General features: G+C 41.1%; 1 protein-coding gene across 1 annotated transcript in view; it reads left to right on the top strand.

The window, feature by feature from the left end:
* The window catches only part of NPC1 (NPC intracellular cholesterol transporter 1), a 64,933-nt gene extending 46,864 nt beyond the window's left edge, over nucleotides 1–18,069 (top strand). The window contains exons 16-25 of the mRNA XM_056521724.1: nucleotides 5,086–5,226; nucleotides 7,751–7,840; nucleotides 7,955–8,145; nucleotides 8,267–8,382; nucleotides 10,051–10,180; nucleotides 10,829–11,029; nucleotides 11,758–11,989; nucleotides 12,243–12,356; nucleotides 13,478–13,640; nucleotides 17,742–18,069. Of these exons, the coding sequence (XP_056377699.1) occupies nucleotides 5,086–5,226; nucleotides 7,751–7,840; nucleotides 7,955–8,145; nucleotides 8,267–8,382; nucleotides 10,051–10,180; nucleotides 10,829–11,029; nucleotides 11,758–11,989; nucleotides 12,243–12,356; nucleotides 13,478–13,640; nucleotides 17,742–17,824 (1,461 nt within the window). The 3' untranslated portion in view covers nucleotides 17,825–18,069. The remainder of the gene's footprint in view (nucleotides 1–5,085; nucleotides 5,227–7,750; nucleotides 7,841–7,954; nucleotides 8,146–8,266; nucleotides 8,383–10,050; nucleotides 10,181–10,828; nucleotides 11,030–11,757; nucleotides 11,990–12,242; nucleotides 12,357–13,477; nucleotides 13,641–17,741) is intronic.
* Nucleotides 18,070–18,113: the final 44 nt, after the last annotated feature.

The raw sequence follows: 18,113 nt of genomic DNA, 5'->3' as shown, positions 1-18,113 counted from the left end.
ACCACAGAAATAGGTAGTGAGCTATCATTCTAGAGATCTGTGTGGATCTCAGTACCAAGACCCCAACTGATGAAAACTTACATCAAAACACAAAATTGGTACAAAAAATACGTGAAAACAAAACCCTCCAACGTGTGCAAAATTGTGGTTTTCATTTAAATTTCCTCTGTAAAAAAAAAAAAAATTCTTTGGGTTTGCCGTACATTTTATGGTAAAATAAGAAGTTTCATTACAAAGTACAACTGGTTACGCAAAAAACAAGCCCTTATATGGGTCTGTAGATGGAAATATAAAGGAGTTATGGATTTTAGAAGGCGAGGAGGAAAAAACGAAAATGCAAAAATAAAATTGGCCTGGTCCTTAAGGGTTTAAAATTTGCAGGTGCTGATGGAAAATGTTTGCACAAATATGGGGTGCGCCATGATTTGCAAATACAAAATTTTTTTTATGGCCAAAAAAAATTCCCCTACTGTAGCAGATTCTTTCAGGACATGGGATATTTTGTACATGCTTGTTTATGTGGCTCCCATATGCATGCTATGGCTGAGCAGTGTTTGTTTCTTGGTTCCTCTGTTGTTTCACAACTGTGTATCGTAACTTCCTCTATCCTTAGCATTAGAGGGGTACTCCACTGGAAAACATCAACTGGTGCCAGAAAGTTAAACAGATTTGTAAATTAGAATAAAAATATGTCAGTGCAGCTCACAATTCTTATCTCCAAGATGAAAAGAAAAAAGTCGGCGACTCACCAAATCTTCTTTCTGGAGCTTTATTATATATACTCACATATTACAGACATGTAACGGGATGGACGGGTCCAGGGGGGGGGGTACAGTAGGCAACAGTGGCCGTTGTTTCGCACTGGTATTGTGCTTCGTCGGGCCACGGCCCGACGAAGCACACCAGTGCGAAGCAACGGCCGCTGTTGCCTACTGTACCCCCTGGACCCGTCCATCGCGTTACATGTCTGTAATATGTGAGTGTACAGTAACCCCCCTGACATGCGATGGCCCCGACATATGATCAAATCGACATACGATGCTTTTATATGTCGTGGCCATCACATTAACTGCCATCCGACAGCGCAAAATGCTTAAGCTGCTGTCGGATAGCAGTTTAAGCATCCCGGACAGGTTCACTTACCTATCCCCGTTGCTCCGGGTACACTTCGGGATCCTCCGGAGCAGCGGGACAGCATCGGGAGCCCCTGGGACAGCATCGGGAGCGTTGAGGACGCGGTCCGGAGCGGCAGGGACAGGTGAGTACAGCTTCCTATACTTTACATTGCACGAATCCCTCAACATACGATGGATTCGACAAACGATGGGTCGTTTGGAACGAATTACCATCGTATGTTAAGGGACCACTTTATATGTAAAAAAGCTCAAGAAAGAAGATTTGGGTAGTCGCCAATGTTTTTCTTTTCATCTTTGAGATAAGAATTGTTGACTGCTGCATGACGTCTGAGCACCACTGAACTACAATAGACAGTTATCCCTCTACACTCGGCTAAAGTATTCTTCAAGGTATGCAGAAGTAAGCAGTGCCGAGCTATCCTACTTTTCCTGCAGCTCACAATGAATTAGCCGAGGTATGAAATGATTAGGCACCTACACCTTAGATATTGAATGAATTTGTAGAAAAAAGGGAGAAATAACCATAAACCTCAAGGCCAATATCAGATATACCGATACATGATGTATGAATGAACCGTGCTTCAAATATATGATGAAAATGTAATATTAAAATACATATATTATTAAAATTATGATAGTATGCCTCCTTTCACAGGGCCCTTGTGAGGAGGTAAGTATATACAACAGAATAATAAATTGATATTATTAAAATTAAAATCACACCACTGCAGAAGTTACTGTATGACTCCTTAGTCCGGCATTCATTAATTCAGAATAGCAATAATCTCACAGTCCGCAAGTATAGCTGCATGGGCATATACACCCGAGTCCCTGAATGCCCATGCAGCTATTCTTGTGGACTGTGAGATTATTGCTATTCTGAATTAATGAATGCCAGACTAAGGAGTCATACAGTAACTTCTGCAGTGGTGTGATTTTAATTTTAATAATATCAATTTATTATTCTGTTGTATATACTTACCTCCTCACAAGGGCCCTGTGAAAGGAGGCATACTATCATAATATATGTTTTAATAAATATTACAATTTCATCATAGATTTGAAGCACGGTTCATTTATACATCATTTATTGGTATATCTGATATTGGCCTTGGGGTTTATGGTTATTTCTCCTTTTTTTTTTTTTTTTTTTTTCCTACAGATTTAAAAAAAAAATCTTAATCCTTCCAGTACTTATCAGTTGCTGTTATGATCCACAGGAAGTTCTTTTCTTTTTGAATTTCCTTTGTGCCTGACCACAGTGCTCTCTGCTGACACCTCTGTTCATTTTAGGAGCTGTCCAGAACAGGAGAAGTTTTCTATGGGGATTTGCTATTTTGCTCCTCCTCTGAACAGTTCCTAAAATGGACAGAGGTGTCTGCAGAGAGCACTGTTGCCAGACAGAAAAGAACAAATCTACTTCAGCAGCTGATAAGTACTGGAAGGATTACGATTTTTTAATAGAAGTAATTTTACAAATCTGTTTAACTTTCTGGCACCAGTTTTGATTAAAAAAAAAAGTTTTCCAGTGGAGTACCCCTTTCACTGTTAATCTATTGTCCCTGAACAACAGACTATATAGATAATGTTTGTTTATCAGCTGCTAATATTTGTTTATTGGTTTTTGCTTATGTTGAAGGAGTAGAGGTTGATGCAGCCTTGTGTTTCTATTCCGTTTATCCGTTACTTTTTTTTTCTTCTTTTTTTTTTTTGAGAACAAAAATGTGAGAATTACATTACTGACACCACATGCAGGTTTTTTTTTTCTGTACCATCAATGGGTAAATGCTTATGTCCTGTCCGCTGTGGAATAGAGTTCACCAATGCCCAACAAGCAGCAGCAGACAAGAATAGTCACTTTGTCCACAACCCCCTTTCATACATGGTAAAGGGGTACTCCGCCCCGAGACATCTTATCCCCTATCCAAAGGATAGGAAATAAGATGTCTGATCGCGGGGGTCCCCACCCCAATCTCAGCTGCGGCACCCCAGACATCTGGTGCACAGAGCGAACTTCACTCCGTGCCGGATGACTGGCGATGCAGGGCAGAGGCTCATGACGTCACGGCCATGCCCCCTCAATGCACGTCTATGGGAGGGGGTGTGACGGCCGTAGACTTGCATTGATGGAGCGTGGCCGTGACGTCATGAGCCTCCGGCGCTGCACCCAATGCGCCAAACGAACACCAGGTGATACAGGGAGATCCCAGGGGTCCCCAGCATCAGGACCCCCGCGATCAGACATCTTATCCCCTATCCTTTGGATAAGGGGATAACCTGTCTAGGGGCGGAGTACCCCTTTTAAAGCTTCTTTCATAGGCAGTTCCATTCCATTTTATCTATCATGTACATTAGAGTGTGATCACTTTATGTGCTGTCACTTAGTTTTAAACTGTATTTACAATAGTATTAATCCCTTTAATATTAACCCCTTAAAGACGTCCTGGTGAGCTGGTACTTAACGCACCAGGACGTACATTTACGTCCTATGCATAACCGCGAGCATGCTCGCGTCATGCGTGGCAGGTCTCAGCTGTTGATAGCAGCCAGGGACCCGCCCGTAATGGCAGACATCCGAGATCGCACGGATGTCCGCCATTAACCCCTCAGATGCCGTGATCAATACAGAGCACGGCATCTGCAGCATCGCGGTACTTTAAATGGATGATCGGATCGCCCGCAGCGCTGCCACGGTGATCCGATCATCCAGCATGGCAGCCGGAGGTCCCCTCACCAGCCTCCCCTCTGCTGCCTTCCACAGATCTTCTGCTCTGGTCTGCGATCGAGCAGACCAGAGCAGAAGATGACTGATAATTCTGATCAGTGCTATGTCCTATGCATAGCACTGAACAGTATTGGCAATCGAATGATTGTTATATATAGTCCCCTATGGGAACTATTAAAGTGTAAAAATGTAAAAAAAAAAAAAAAAAAAAATGTGAAAACCCCCCTCCCCCAATAAAAACGTAAATTGTCCCATTTTCCCTAACTTCACCCCCAAAAAGTGTAAAAAAAAAAAAAAATATATATATATAATATATATATATATATATATATATATATTATATATATATATTATATATATATATTATATATATATATTATATATATATATTATATATATATATATATATATATATATATATATATATATATATATATATATATATATATATATATATATATATATAATATTTTTTTATTTTTTTTTTATACATATCTGGTATCACCGCATGCGTAAATATCCCAACTATTAAAATAGAATGTTAATGTTTTATATAAAAAGTATTATGTTTTATATAAGCAAATATGGTATCAATAAAGTACTGATCACAGCGCAAAAAAATTAGCCCTCATACCGCTGCTTATATGGAAAAATGAAAAAGTTATAGGTCTTCAAAATAGGGGAATTTTAAACGTACTAATTTGGTTAAACTGTTTTTTATTTATTTATTTATTTTTTTACGACCAACAGTAATAGAAAAGTATGTTATCATGGGTATCATTTTAATCGTATTGTCCCAAAGAATAAAGAACACATAATTTTTACCGTAAATTGTATGGCGGAAAACGAAACTTCCAAAATTTGCAAAATTGCGGTTTTCTTTTTAATTTCCCCACACAAATAGTATTTTTTTGGTTGTGCCATACATTTTATGGTAAAGTGAATGAGGGCATTACAACGGACAACTGGTCGTGCAAAAAACAAGCCTTCATACTAGTCTGTGGATGAAAATATAAGAGAGTTATGATTTTTTGAAGGGGAGGAGGAAAAAACTAAAATGTAAAAATTTAATTGTCAGAGTCCTTAAGGCCCAAATGGGCTAAGTCCTTAAGGGGTTAAACTACTAAAATACAGATTCCATTTCACGAGAACTTTGTGTAGCAACCAGTGACTCCGCAGATGCAAAAATTATTTTACAACTAATCCAATTTATTTTCTCTCTAGAAAAGTAGGTTAGACATCCTCTGCTGTGTGCCAGGATGTAAGAGAACCCGAGGGTCTGGGAAACCAAAGAGCTGGCTTTTCCTTTTCTTCAAAAAGATTTACTCTCCATTAATATTGAAAGACTGGATGAGACCAATAGTGGTATGTATTATTTACTACTGCAGAAAATGTACTTGTATATCAGGCAAATGGCATAATAAATCTGATAGTGGATAACTTGGAAAACGTGTCCTATAAAAGTCTAGGAAATGTGGGTGACGGTATGTGGGTGTCATTATGTTGGTTATGTTAGTCGCTCAGCATGGTCTGCCATAATGGAAGCTGTTGTTACTGGCAGCTTACTGCAACTAACTTCAATAGAACAGAAAGTATAAAAAATATGAATTACCATGAACATAAATGGGCGTGTGTGTGTTTTTAAGCATGGCTTGAATGTAAAATATCTGGCATAGTCTCCATCAAGAATGGCTGCTGCATGCAGTGTTTTTTGCCCCAGTGAAACTATGCAGGAGGGCAAACTATGCCATTCATAGGTCCAGCATCATGCCATGTTTTAGCCTGTTGTGCACTGGATGGGATTTCCATCTGGCATTGAGGATTTTTGGATTTTTAGAAATCTATTTAATAGGCAGCACAAATTGTATTAGCCTGCAGAAAAGGGCTGCATGATGTGGGTAAAATGTGCGATTACATGTCCAATCTCCCACATTTCATTTTATATCCTCCAACTTCACCCCCCTCATTTCACGCCTATTCGCTCCCTTTTTATGTCTATACTCCCGATTCCCATCACCCCATTTCATATCTCCCCATTCCATGTAAATCCCCCACTGTCACATCCCCCCCCCCCCCCCTCTCCATGTCAACCCCCGCCCCCGCGGGCAACCTGATGCTTACTTTGCTCCTGTTCTCCCGTAGGTCTGCTGCAGATCCCATTCTACTTCATGAAGTCCGATGTCTTGTGGAACTTTTAGGACTTTACTTCTCAGCCAATCACTGACATGACACCATCACAGCCACTGATTGGCTGAGCAGTAAAGGTCCTGGAACCAGCTGATTGTCGTTTTGCCTCAGAGAAGATACCGGGACCGCATGGAGGAGAAGAGAATCTGCAGCAGACCTATAGGGACCATGGCTAGGTGTTTCCCCCCACACCCCTATCATTACTTTGGACAGTGTTTCCAACCAGGGTGCCTCCAGCTATTGCAAAACTACAACTCCCAGCATGCCCGGACAGCCTTTGGCTGTGCGGTCATGCTGGGAGTTGTAGTTTTTCAACAGCTGGAGCCACCCTGTTTGGCAAACACTGACTAAGCATTTGAATTTTTGAAACTTCCTAGCCACAGACTTTGCGTGCGTCATATGGTGGCTGCAGGCAATAGCAAATTTTCCCGGGGGCCATATTGCAATTCGATTGGAATATATTGTACAGCCTTACTGCAGATATGGCAGCACCCGGATATACTGCAGATTTTTTTGCTGGTTTGATTTCAGCACGGAAAGGAAATATTGCAATAAATGTACCAGTGTACGTGTATCATGTCCAAGCCTTATACATCAAAATCCTGTCATCACACAACAGCAGCTGGGAGCATTGTACAAGTTCCTATAGCTTCTGCTTTTACAAAGTAATCTTTAAATGGCTGAGGCATTGTACACTGTGAGTTGGATCCCAAAAAAAGCCCCTGGTTTAAATAAAATTGCAAATACAGCCCTGTAGCTAAAAAGCAATGTTTTTGTTTGGTCATTTATTTTTACACTGTTTGAAATTCTGCATTACAGTACATAGTGGGTGTATAATTCTATTAACCATTGCTGGTTACTGTCTATACTCGAGTATAAGCTGAAAACGGCTTACAATCGAGTGAACTCTCCGCCTGTCAATCCCTTCATCAGTGGTCTACAACCTGCGGACCTCCAGATGTTGCAAAACTACAACTCCCAGCAAGCCCAGCGGGACGTTAGGGTGAGCTGGTCTGGGCCATCTATACTGGGGATGGTTAGTCGTTGCGGGCTGTCCATCTTCATCGGGGGGGCCTCTTCTCTGCACTTCGGGCCCCGGAGTAGTGATGTTGCCTTGCATCCCTGTGCGTCGTCGTCAAGGCAACGTCACTACTCCGGGGCCCGAAGCGTGGAGAATAGGCCCTCCAGGTGAAAATTGACAGCCCGCAACAACTAACCATCCCCACCGGACGGTCCCTGCAGTATAGATGGCCCAGACCAGCTCACCCTAACTTCCCGCCAAGGGGAGGTGAGTACAAAACAAAAGGGGGGGCTGGATGATGACGAAGGCCGCAGTGGTCTTCAACCCGCGGACCTCCAGAGGTTTCAAAACTACAACTCCCAGCATGCCTGGACAGCCAATGGCTGTCCGGGCATGCTGGGAGTTGTAGTTTTGCAACATCTGGAGGTCCGCAGGTTGAAGACCACTGATGAAGGGATTGACAGGGGTTGATGATGAAGGGGGGGGGGGTGATGACGGGGGTCTGGATGATTACATAGGGGGGGGATTATGTATTTCCCACACTAGGCTTATAGTCGAGTCCATAACTTTTCCTGGGTTTTAGGGGTAAAATTAGGGGCCTCTGCTTATATTCGGGTCGGCTTATACTTGAGTATATACGGTACATCTTCTTACTTGTCTCCTCGGTGATCTGTTTTCTAGGTATCCGTCTTTGTAGGAATGCTTTCCTTCAGTATTGCTGTCATTAATAAAGTAGACGTTGGTTTGGATCAGAAGTTGTCTATGCCAGATGTAAGTTTACCCTCTGTTTTATTACTTCCTTTAAGGAGTTGTTCGGTAACTTCCACTTTTGACTATATGAATTTGTCTTACATCAAGTCGCTTTTTCTCTTCCTTTTGTTGTAGGATTCCTATGTGCTGAATTATTTTGACTCTCTGAATAAATACATGCACAGTGGTCCGCCGGTGTACTTTGTGGTGAAAGAGGGGCACGATTACAAATCAAAGGAGGGGCAGGATATGGTGTGTGGCGGGGCCGGCTGCAGTAACAACTCTCTCGTACAACAGATTTATAATGCAGCTCAAATTGACTACTAGTAAGTCATCCCAGAGCTGCTGCTGTTCTAGCTCAAGCACGTATTATACAACTCTTCTGTAATGGAGTCTTTTACCCCCAGTGTCTGTCTTAACTGTGTACATTTTGTATATACTTTTTAGCACAAAGATTGGCTATGCCCCATCTTCCTGGCTTGATGATTACTTTGACTGGGTGAAACCTCAATCTAGTTGTTGTAGAGTGTATAATCATACAGAGAAGTTCTGCAATGCTTCAGGTAACTATTCCTGTATATTTTTATGCTTCAGGAAACTATTACTTTATAGTTCAAATGACACATTTTTATCTTTAAAGCAAAACTGTCAACCTGTTTACCCGCATTAAACCCAATAAACCTCATTTTTATCTGAATCACCGGCACTATAACCCTGTGTATTGGGTTTAGTGCGGGTAAACCGGCTGTTGGTTTCCCTTTCAGTTACATATCTCTATCTCTTATATTGTAAGTGTTTTACCCTATCTGGAAGGATGGGAGGGAAGTTTGCTATAGTTTGTGTTTAAAAATGTATTTATTTAGATCTAGATGACAAATGTCACCACTACAAATAAAATTGAATAAAATGCCTTACTTGGAAACTGAAGCAACAAATATTAGGTAGCCTGTGCAGGGTTGTAACCCTCATGTCCTCCACGCATTAAGTAAAATTTAGCTTTAAGTGTGTTGTTCACATGTTATGTGTCATTTTGTGTAGGATCCCAAATGTTTGTGCATGTGCACAAACCACTGAAGCTCACCATGGTTAGGGCAGGCCTACGCAATGCCTGAAACCAGCCTTAGGGTACGTTCAGACGAGCGGATTTACAGCGCAGATTTCGCTGTGGATCCGCCACTGAAGGACCTCTGTATGCTGGCTTTACATGTGCCTGCTCGGAGCAGCAATACGCCGCTACGAGCAGCCACACTGCAATGTGCAAGTCGCTGCGTGCATGTGCAGTATAATTGCACATCACTGCAGCTCTCGGCCTAGCTCCTAGAGCAGGGGGTGCGGCCACAATGTGTGCGAGTACACCGCGCATGCGCGACGACTCGCACATCGCTTCAGTGTGTCTGCACGTAGCGGCGTATTGCTGCTCCGAGCAGGAACACGTAAAGCCAGCATACAGAGGTCCTTCAGCACCGGATCCGCAGCGTAAATATATCAATTGGATGCCTGTTGTGAACCAAACTTTTTCATCCAGCTTCAATGTCTGACCTTGGAAATGCTGTTATAGATGAAAGGGCACAAATTTCCACAGACACCTCCAAAATCTTGTGTAAAGTCTTCTCTGAAGAGTGGACATTGAGAATAGGGGACCAACTCCATATTAATGTGTATAGTTTTGGAATAGCATCTCTAACAATAGAAATGTGAAGGTCAGGTGACCATATAGACAATGCATTCGATGAACAGGTTAGTGTTATTGATTTTAACAAATTCTATTGTACTTATGATTTTTTTCTTAAAGGGGTACTCTGGCCCTAAGACATCTTATCCTCTATCCAAAGGATAGGAGATAAAATGTCTGATCGCGGGAGTCCGGCTGCTGGGGACCCCCACAATGTCGCATGCAGCGCTGCAGCCTCAGAGTCTGTCGGGTCGTGATTACAGGGCCGGAGTATAGTGACGTCGCGCCCCTCCCCCGCAATGAAAGGCTATAGGAATGGGCGTGGTGGCCGGGAAGTAACGATCCCCCGCCGCTTGCTTAAAGTGTTCTAAATGAACGCGGGTGCTGCACAGAGATCACGGGGGTCCCAGCTGCAGGACCCTCGCGAGCAGACATCTTATCACCTATCCTTTGGATAGGTGATAAGATGACTGGGGGGGTCTTTTGGCTCGCTGCTCTTAGGCATCAGTATAGGATGTACTGCCATCACCGCTCAGCGCCTCCTGTCTCTTTACTCTAGTTGTGGATCCATTATGCGTTCGATGTCGTGATATGACTCCAGAAGGGAAACGCAGACCAGAGGAAGAGGAGTTTATGAAATTCCTGCCTATGTTTCTTTCGGACAACCCCAATCCTAAGTGTGGTAAAGGGTAAGTTTATAGCGTGTATAAGGTAGAGAACCAGTAGAATTTGCACATATACCAATGCATTATACATGAATGAAAAGTCAGCAGTGAGTGCTATTGATTCTGATATGAGGAGAGCCCCGGATGCTTTACATCAGTTTCCTAATCTGCTGTATGTGCTTCAGCTCCTAACATAGCATGATGGCTGTGTCCTGTCTTTCAAGTCCTATTTCTGGAATGTTATTACTGGTAATTCTGCTGTATTAGAGAATTGCTTTGTGCACCATTCACTTGTAAATGATTAATTCAAAGTTTACATGTCAAAGGTTGGACAGTGCTTGTCATGGAACTACAGTGAACATAGGACTTGTTATGAAAATGTTAGAATATACTTAAGATCAAGGCTATGTGCCATAGCTGCAGACTAGCTGCTGATGCAATGTTTTAGGTCATGGACGTGGCCCTCTTATGCAGATACAGCCAGCCCCTTCTATCTCATATCATAACTGAATAGCCCATTGGAGGGCTCAGTGACTTTTTTCTTTATTAGACCATTTATCCCATCTTTAATGGATTATAGGAGTGATAAACTTGTACTTTTGTTATTGCCATTGGCCACATGTACTGGAACATTGTGATTATTTATTTGTACTGTATGTAACTTTTTTTTAGTGGACATGCAGCATACAGCTCTGCGGTAAACCTGCTCTCCAATGACACAGACGTTGGGGCCACCTATTTTATGACCTATCACACCATTCTCCATAACTCCTCAGACTTCATTGATGCTTTACGAAAAGCAAGAATGGTTGCTACTAACATTACAGAGAGCCTGGATGCACCAAACAAGAACTACAGTGTCTTTGCTTACAGGTATTTTCCAGAATTGCATATCTCATATTGGCATTTTCAACCGGTGTGCCATTAAGCAGACAATACCATGTACATCCTCATCCCCATGCTTGAATCATTGAGAGAGCGCCAGGAACGTCCATTGTTGCAGTGCTGTGGATTTCAGTTACCCTTCAATTTTTTTTCAATCCTTTCAATTCTCCTAATGTTCCAACACTGGTTGCTAATTAAAATACATTCCTTGGCATCCCCCCAACGTTTCACCAGTAGAAACTGGCTTTATCAAGCTACAGGGTTCTAACACAATGGCCCAGGAAAATATAGGGAATTGAATAATGTGATCCTACACTAAATACCTCCATATTAATAAAGGTCTGAATAGGACCTAAAGCCAATATCTAGGTTGTGTTTTTAATACACCTTTTTGTATTATTTGTGCACCATTGGGATATTTTATATTGAAAACAATAAAAGTGGTATTTTAAAGGGGTAACCCTAGTAAAGGGTTTACTCCCGGAGGGGCTTTATGCTCAACGGGAATTGTAGTTGAATCATATATACCCTGGGTACTCTGAGAGACTATGATATATAGACTATTAGATATCACCATGTTCCGGTGAGTGAGGTAAAGGGGTCACCCTGTATAATAAGAGTATCTTAGATGTGGTACCTGAGATGTGTATTGGTCTTGCATTTGTGCAACTTCACTGGAAGACATTTAATTCTCCAATTTTCTCCATCTTTTGCAGTGTTTTCTATGTATTTTATGAACAGTATTTAACTATAGTGGATGACACAGTGTTTAACCTTTGCCTGTCGCTGGTTGCCATATTCTTTGTGGCTGTGATCCTGCTGGGGTTTGAAATCTGGTCTGCTGTCCTGATGTGTGTTACCATATCCATGATCCTTGTCAACATGTTTGGTGTCATGTGGCTCTGGAGCATCAGCCTAAATGCGGTTTCCCTGGTGAATTTGGTCATGGTAAGTTCTTTTTATTTTTTTGTTACAACTGTTCAGACAAACTCATCATCCCACTCCCTGTAGGCAAGTTTCACCTAGAGCGGTTGATAGGACTTCCATGTATTCGTAAATGATTAAATAATCTAATATAAATTAATTTTATTTACTGTTCATCAGCTTTTTACAATAACTTTAGATTAATGGGGGTTTGGAGGTGACAGAGTCTCTTTAGTTCTGACTGTACAAGTAGTAATATTTGTGTTTTCACTTGCAGTGCTGTGGTATCTCTGTGGAGTTCTGTAGTCATGTGACTAGGGCATTTTCAGTGAGCACAAAGGGAAATAGAGTGCTACGCGCTGAGGATGCCTTGGCACACATGGGCAGCTCGGTAAGTAGATTTTGGCATTTTGATTCATCAGACCATTTTATTTATTTATTTATTTGTTTACAAGTCTTTACAATGCAGCAGCTGGGTCACCTAATATATGTATAACTCATTGATAATAGGTGCATATCTAGTCCAATAGTAAATCCATTTTATTGATAGCAGTGCTAAATAGATGGCTTGAACCCAGCTCTGTGATGTAGTGGTAAGTCTTTAACCCCTTAAGGACTCAGCCCATTTTGGCCTTAAGGACTCAGACAATTAAATTTTTACGTTTTCATTTTTTCCTCCTCGCCTTCTAAAAATCATAACTCTTTTATATTTTCATCCACAGTATGAGGGCTTGTTTTTTGCGCGACCACTTGTCCTTTGTAATGACATCACTCATATCATAAAATGTATGGCGCAACCAAAAAACACTATTTTTGTGGGGAAATTAAAACGAAAAACGCAATTTTGCTCATTTTGGAAGGTTTTGTTTTCACGCCGTACAATTTATGGTAAAAATGACGTGTGTTCTTTATTCTGAGGGTCAATACGATTAAAATGATACCCATTATTATATACTTTTATATTATTGTTGCGCTTAAAAAATAAATCACAAACTTTTTAACCAAATTAGTACGTTTATAATCCCTTTATTTTGATGACCTATAACTTTTTTATTTTTCCGTATAAGCGGCGGTATGGGGGCTCATTTTTTGCGCCATGATCTGTACTTTTTTTTTATACCACATTTGCATATAAAAAACTTTTAATACATTTTTTATAATTTTTTTTAAATAAAATGTATTAAAAAAGTAGGATTTTTTTTTTTCGTTCACGCCGTTCACCGTACGGGATCATTAACCTTTTATTTTAATAGTTCGGACATTTACGCACGCGGTGATACCAAATATGTCTATAAAAAATGTTTTTTTACGCTTTTTGGGGGTAAAATAGAAAAAAACGGATGTTTTACTTTTTTATTGGGGGAGGGGATTTTTCACTTTTTTTTTACTTTTACATTTTTTTACATTTTTTTTTACACTTGAATAGTCCCCATAGAAATTAAAATGTTTTCCACCGGAGTACCCCTTTAATTTCTCATGTGTAATTGTGTCTGATTTTGGTGTTTCCTTTAGGTCTTCAGTGGAATCACGCTGACAAAGTTTGTAGGCATTGGCGTGCTAGGCCTTTCCAAGTCTCAGATATTCAAGGTCTTCTACTTCAGAATGTACTTGTCCATGGTACTGCTGGGAGCTGCCCATGGCCTCATATTTCTGCCAGTCCTTCTCAGTTACGTAGGTGAGTGTGAGAGCAGAGATGACAAGTAGAAGATCTGTTAGTCTGCCTGTGAAAACTGTGCTCGGATAAGTATTCACCCTGCTTGCATTTCCCTATGGACATTTATTGTGTCAAAATAAAGCAAGCATATAACTACAGTCCCAGAGTATATTAAGTAGGCGTTTTATGTATAAAGCCAAATCCATAACTGTACATATAATATAAAGCAATGTTCCCCCAACCAGGGTGCCTCCAGCTGTTGCAAAACTACAATTCCCAGCATGCCTGGACAGCCGAAGGCTGTCCAGGCATGCTGGGAGTTGTAGTTTTGCAACAGCTGGAGAAACCCTGGTTGGGGAACACTGATATAAAGTGTATGGCATTTGTACTACACACATGTTTTTGTTAAACCACAAACATGTCCCAAAACCACATCAATTTGGCTCAATGTTGTGTACTTTTGCATTAGTTTGTGCATTTTTAAACAAATTTTTTTTTGTTAATATAATTTAAATGTGAAAATTGTAATATAAGAAAGAAAATGTATACCACGGCATATTTTTTTTGTGTGGTACATGCAGAACTTTTCTATCCCACAAAAAAGCGTACACAAACGAACAGGGGACAAAAACAGGTCCAAACTGCTATACTTTTGCCAACTTTCACATAATGGAAGTCTATAAGTATACTACAACATACGTTTAGGTACCATTGAAACATTTCTCGCAGCATAGTGCTGTGGTAAAGATGTGGACCAGCCATATTAAGTTATTATTATTGTCATTTTGAGATTTTGTTCCTTAAAATTAGCTTACACTGTCAGTTGTAGATTGGTACAGTTAAAGAGGTACACAAGTGTAAAAAAAAATAAAAATGTATATCGACTGGCTTCAGAAAGTTAAACAGATTTGTAAAGTACTTGTATTAAAAAATCTTAATCCTTCCAGTATTTATCAGCTGCTGTATACTACAAAGGAAGAAGAGTTGTTCTTTTCTGTCTGACAGCAGTGCTCTCTGCTGACGCCTCTGTCCATGTCAGGAATTGTTTAAAGTAGGAGCAAATCCCCATAGAAAACCTCTCCTCCTCTGGACAGTTCCTGACATGAACCAAGGTGTCAGCAGAGAGCACTGTGGTCAAACAGAAAAGAACAATGCAACTTCCTTTTTAGTATACAGCAGCTGATAAGTACTGGAAGGATTTAGATTTATTTTTTTAATAAAAGTTATTTACAAATCTGTTTAACTTTCTGGCACCAATGAAAAACTAATTTATTTTAATATCAACTGGAGTAACCATTTTAAGATCCTTGGCACTACTGGTGATCAGCTGTATGAAGTGGCCACAAGCCCTCCGGCAAGAGCCAAGTCTGTTTCATTGTTTATACTGCTCAGTACCTCTATTAGTGGTTGTGCCTGGTATTACAGCTTGGCGTTAAATGAAATTGTCTTATCAACTTATTGGATATAAGCAACTGTAAGGAGCCTGATCTCAGGGCTGACAGATGATTTAAGAGGTCTTAAGATCACCAATCTCCGTATCAAAGGAACATAGCCATGTACCCTATAAGAATGGATAAATACTAATGAATGTCCACTCTCTGACACCCTGTCATGGTCCACATTCTTAGCAGTTGGATCTGTTTCCTGGTACAGAGCTTCACATCCCTTGCTTTGTGCTACTATATGGGGCTTACTGTGTTATTGAGCTCTATGGATAAACTATACTCAGTTGGCTCCTGAGTTCCCCCTGGTGGTCAGGGAGGTAAAAGGTTTGTTTTTTAAATCTCCAACTTTACAGGTGAATGTGGAGCTCTATAAGGAAAAGTCAGACCACTATTGAGATACATAAAGAATAATAAACACAGGGTTTTTAAACTTATTTTATTAAAAATGAAATGGGATTCAGTGGTGGGAAACAAGGATCTAAGCTCTAGATTTAAGGACAACTGCAGTGGAAAACAGTGTTTGATCGAGGGGGGGTCCGACCACTGGGATCTCCCCCCTGCGATCTCCTAAACGAGGCCCCGACATTACGTGTAGCGTCAACATGAGGTCGACGGTTACACCCCCTCCCCATACAGTGCAATGGGAGAGGCAAGAACGCTGCCTCTCCCATAGTTACATGGAGGAGGTGTGACTGCCACCGCATCATGCAGCGGCCTTCACGCCTCCTGCACGGGAGAGCTGTGGCCCCGTGCAGGAGATTCCAGCATTCAGACCCCCCCGGCGATCAAACACTTACCTGTATAAATGTGTCCTGCTGCAGATGTCTTTTAAAGCACAGACTCCAGGCTTCAAATAATAGCAGGGAACAGCATAATAGAGGGGTGAGGAAGGGGACGCAGCAAGCGACAGCAGGAGACTTAGTCTCTACCACCATACAGTCGCCCGTTACCCAGAGGTGAATACGGGAAGCTTTCTTCAATTACCACCCCTCTTACATGTCAGATATGTGCCCATGTCACACTTAGATGGAGGGCTGTATTTGACTTAATGCCCTAATCTACATTGGGGACAAAATACTTAGGAATAATTTTTCTAATTCTGAATAATCTCTTTCCTCCAGAAACGGCATCACGTTTGTCCTCAGTTTGTGTGTGGTATTGCAACTCTTCTCCATTCACTTCAATGGACCTCTGCAATACCACACACAAACTGAAGACAGGTGTGGTGCTGTTTCTGGAAGAAAACTGTTTTTCTAATCCTGGATAAGGCTGCATTCACATAACATTTCTTATATACAGAGACCAGATCCGGCTGGGAGATGTGAAAACCGGGCGCTCCCGTACCCCCATCTCATTCACTTGAATGAGCCGACCGGAGTCTGATAAGGACACCAGTCGGCTCATTTTTGCCCTGTATTCTTTTTTGTGACCGGACTGAAAACCATAGTATACCACAGTTTTAAGTCCAGTTACAAAACTGGATACGAGGCAAAAATGAGCCGACCAGAGTCACTGACAAATGAATGAGATGGGGGTCGGGTACGGGAGCCCCCGGTTTTCACATCTCCCAGCCAGATCTGGTCCCTGTATGTATGTAAGAAACGTTATTGTGAATGCAGCCTTACCCCTTTAACTGCTTGATATATTGTGTGTGTATAGATCAGGGTTTTCCAAATAATGTGCCTCCAGCTGTTGCAAAACTACAACTCCCAGCATGCTCGGACAGCCTTTGGCTGTCCGGGCATGCTGGGAGTTGTAGCTTTGCAACAGCTGGAGGCATACTGTTTGGATAACACTGACAAATATATATACTGTATGGTACAGGGCTGAAAAAGAACAATTCATGTAACCAAACTCTGAATAGCTCTGATGCCCCCAGCAAGTAATATGAATGAGCTTTTATATTCTAAGGCCTCCTTCACATCACATTACACATTCCATCGCTGGTATTCAAATGTATACTGCGGCACAGCCAGTGCCTGGGTGGTTGTCTTTGGCCCATTTATACTTTTACCTACCAGAAACCCAAACTGTCTGGTTTTGCCCATAACCAATCACAGCTCAGCTTTCCTATCTTAAAGGGGTTATCCAGGAAAAAAAAAGTTTTATATATCAACTGGCTCCAGAAAATTAAAAATAGATTTGTAAATTACTTCTATTAAAAAATCTTAATCCTGTCAGTACTTATGAGCTGCTGAAGTTGAGTTGTTGTTTTCTGTCTAAGTGCTCTCTGATGACACCTGTCTCAGGTACCGCCCAGTTTAGAAGCAAATCCCCATAGCAAACCTCTTCTACTCTGTGCAGTTCCCGAGACAAGCAGAGATGTCAGCAGAGAGCACTGTTGCCAGACAGAAAATAACTCAACTTCAGCAGCTGATAATTATTGAAAGGATTCAGATTTTTTAATAGAAGGAATTTACAAATCTGTTTAAGTTTCTGGAGCCAGTTAATATAAATAAATTTTCTGGGAATACCCCTTTAACCTATGGTAAAATGAAGGCTGCCACTGTTCTTGTAAGACATTTTCTAACACTGGATAATTCCCTTAACCCTTTAAGGCCTAGAATTGGTCTCATTTTTCACTTTTTAACCAAAATGGACAGGTGATTATGCATTCGTGATAAGTGTGTAGATATACATATATACGTTACTAATAGTCGGTATTGTTTTCTTCCAGGGCCACAAGTCAATAAAGCTAAAGTCCAAGCCACACTGGAGAGAATAAGAGGCACAGAACAAGAGCGACTTATTAACCACTAGGGTGACTTATCACTAAATGGAAAATTCAGTCACTGGAAAAGGGTTCTTGAGCCTAATCGGGGCTACATACAGCGACTCTGAAGGAACATTGCAGCTGTCGGACTCAGGACCGTTCCCTACCAGGACCGCAGTGTTATAGCATATACTTGAGGGGCTTTTCACATGTATAGAGAAGTTACATTTTCTTTTTTGTTTAATTTATGGGGAAACCAGTTGTTTTATAAATGCAAATACCAATGCAAGTTATCCTGCTCCTTTTTTTATTTCACAAATGGATGTTTTTTCAGAG

This window comes from Hyla sarda, chromosome 5, assembly GCF_029499605.1.
Source record: "Hyla sarda isolate aHylSar1 chromosome 5, aHylSar1.hap1, whole genome shotgun sequence".
Classification (NCBI taxonomy): domain Eukaryota; kingdom Metazoa; phylum Chordata; class Amphibia; order Anura; family Hylidae; genus Hyla; species Hyla sarda.
Note: the sequence above shows the minus strand (reverse complement) of the source record. Positions and strands in the feature narration are given on the sequence as shown.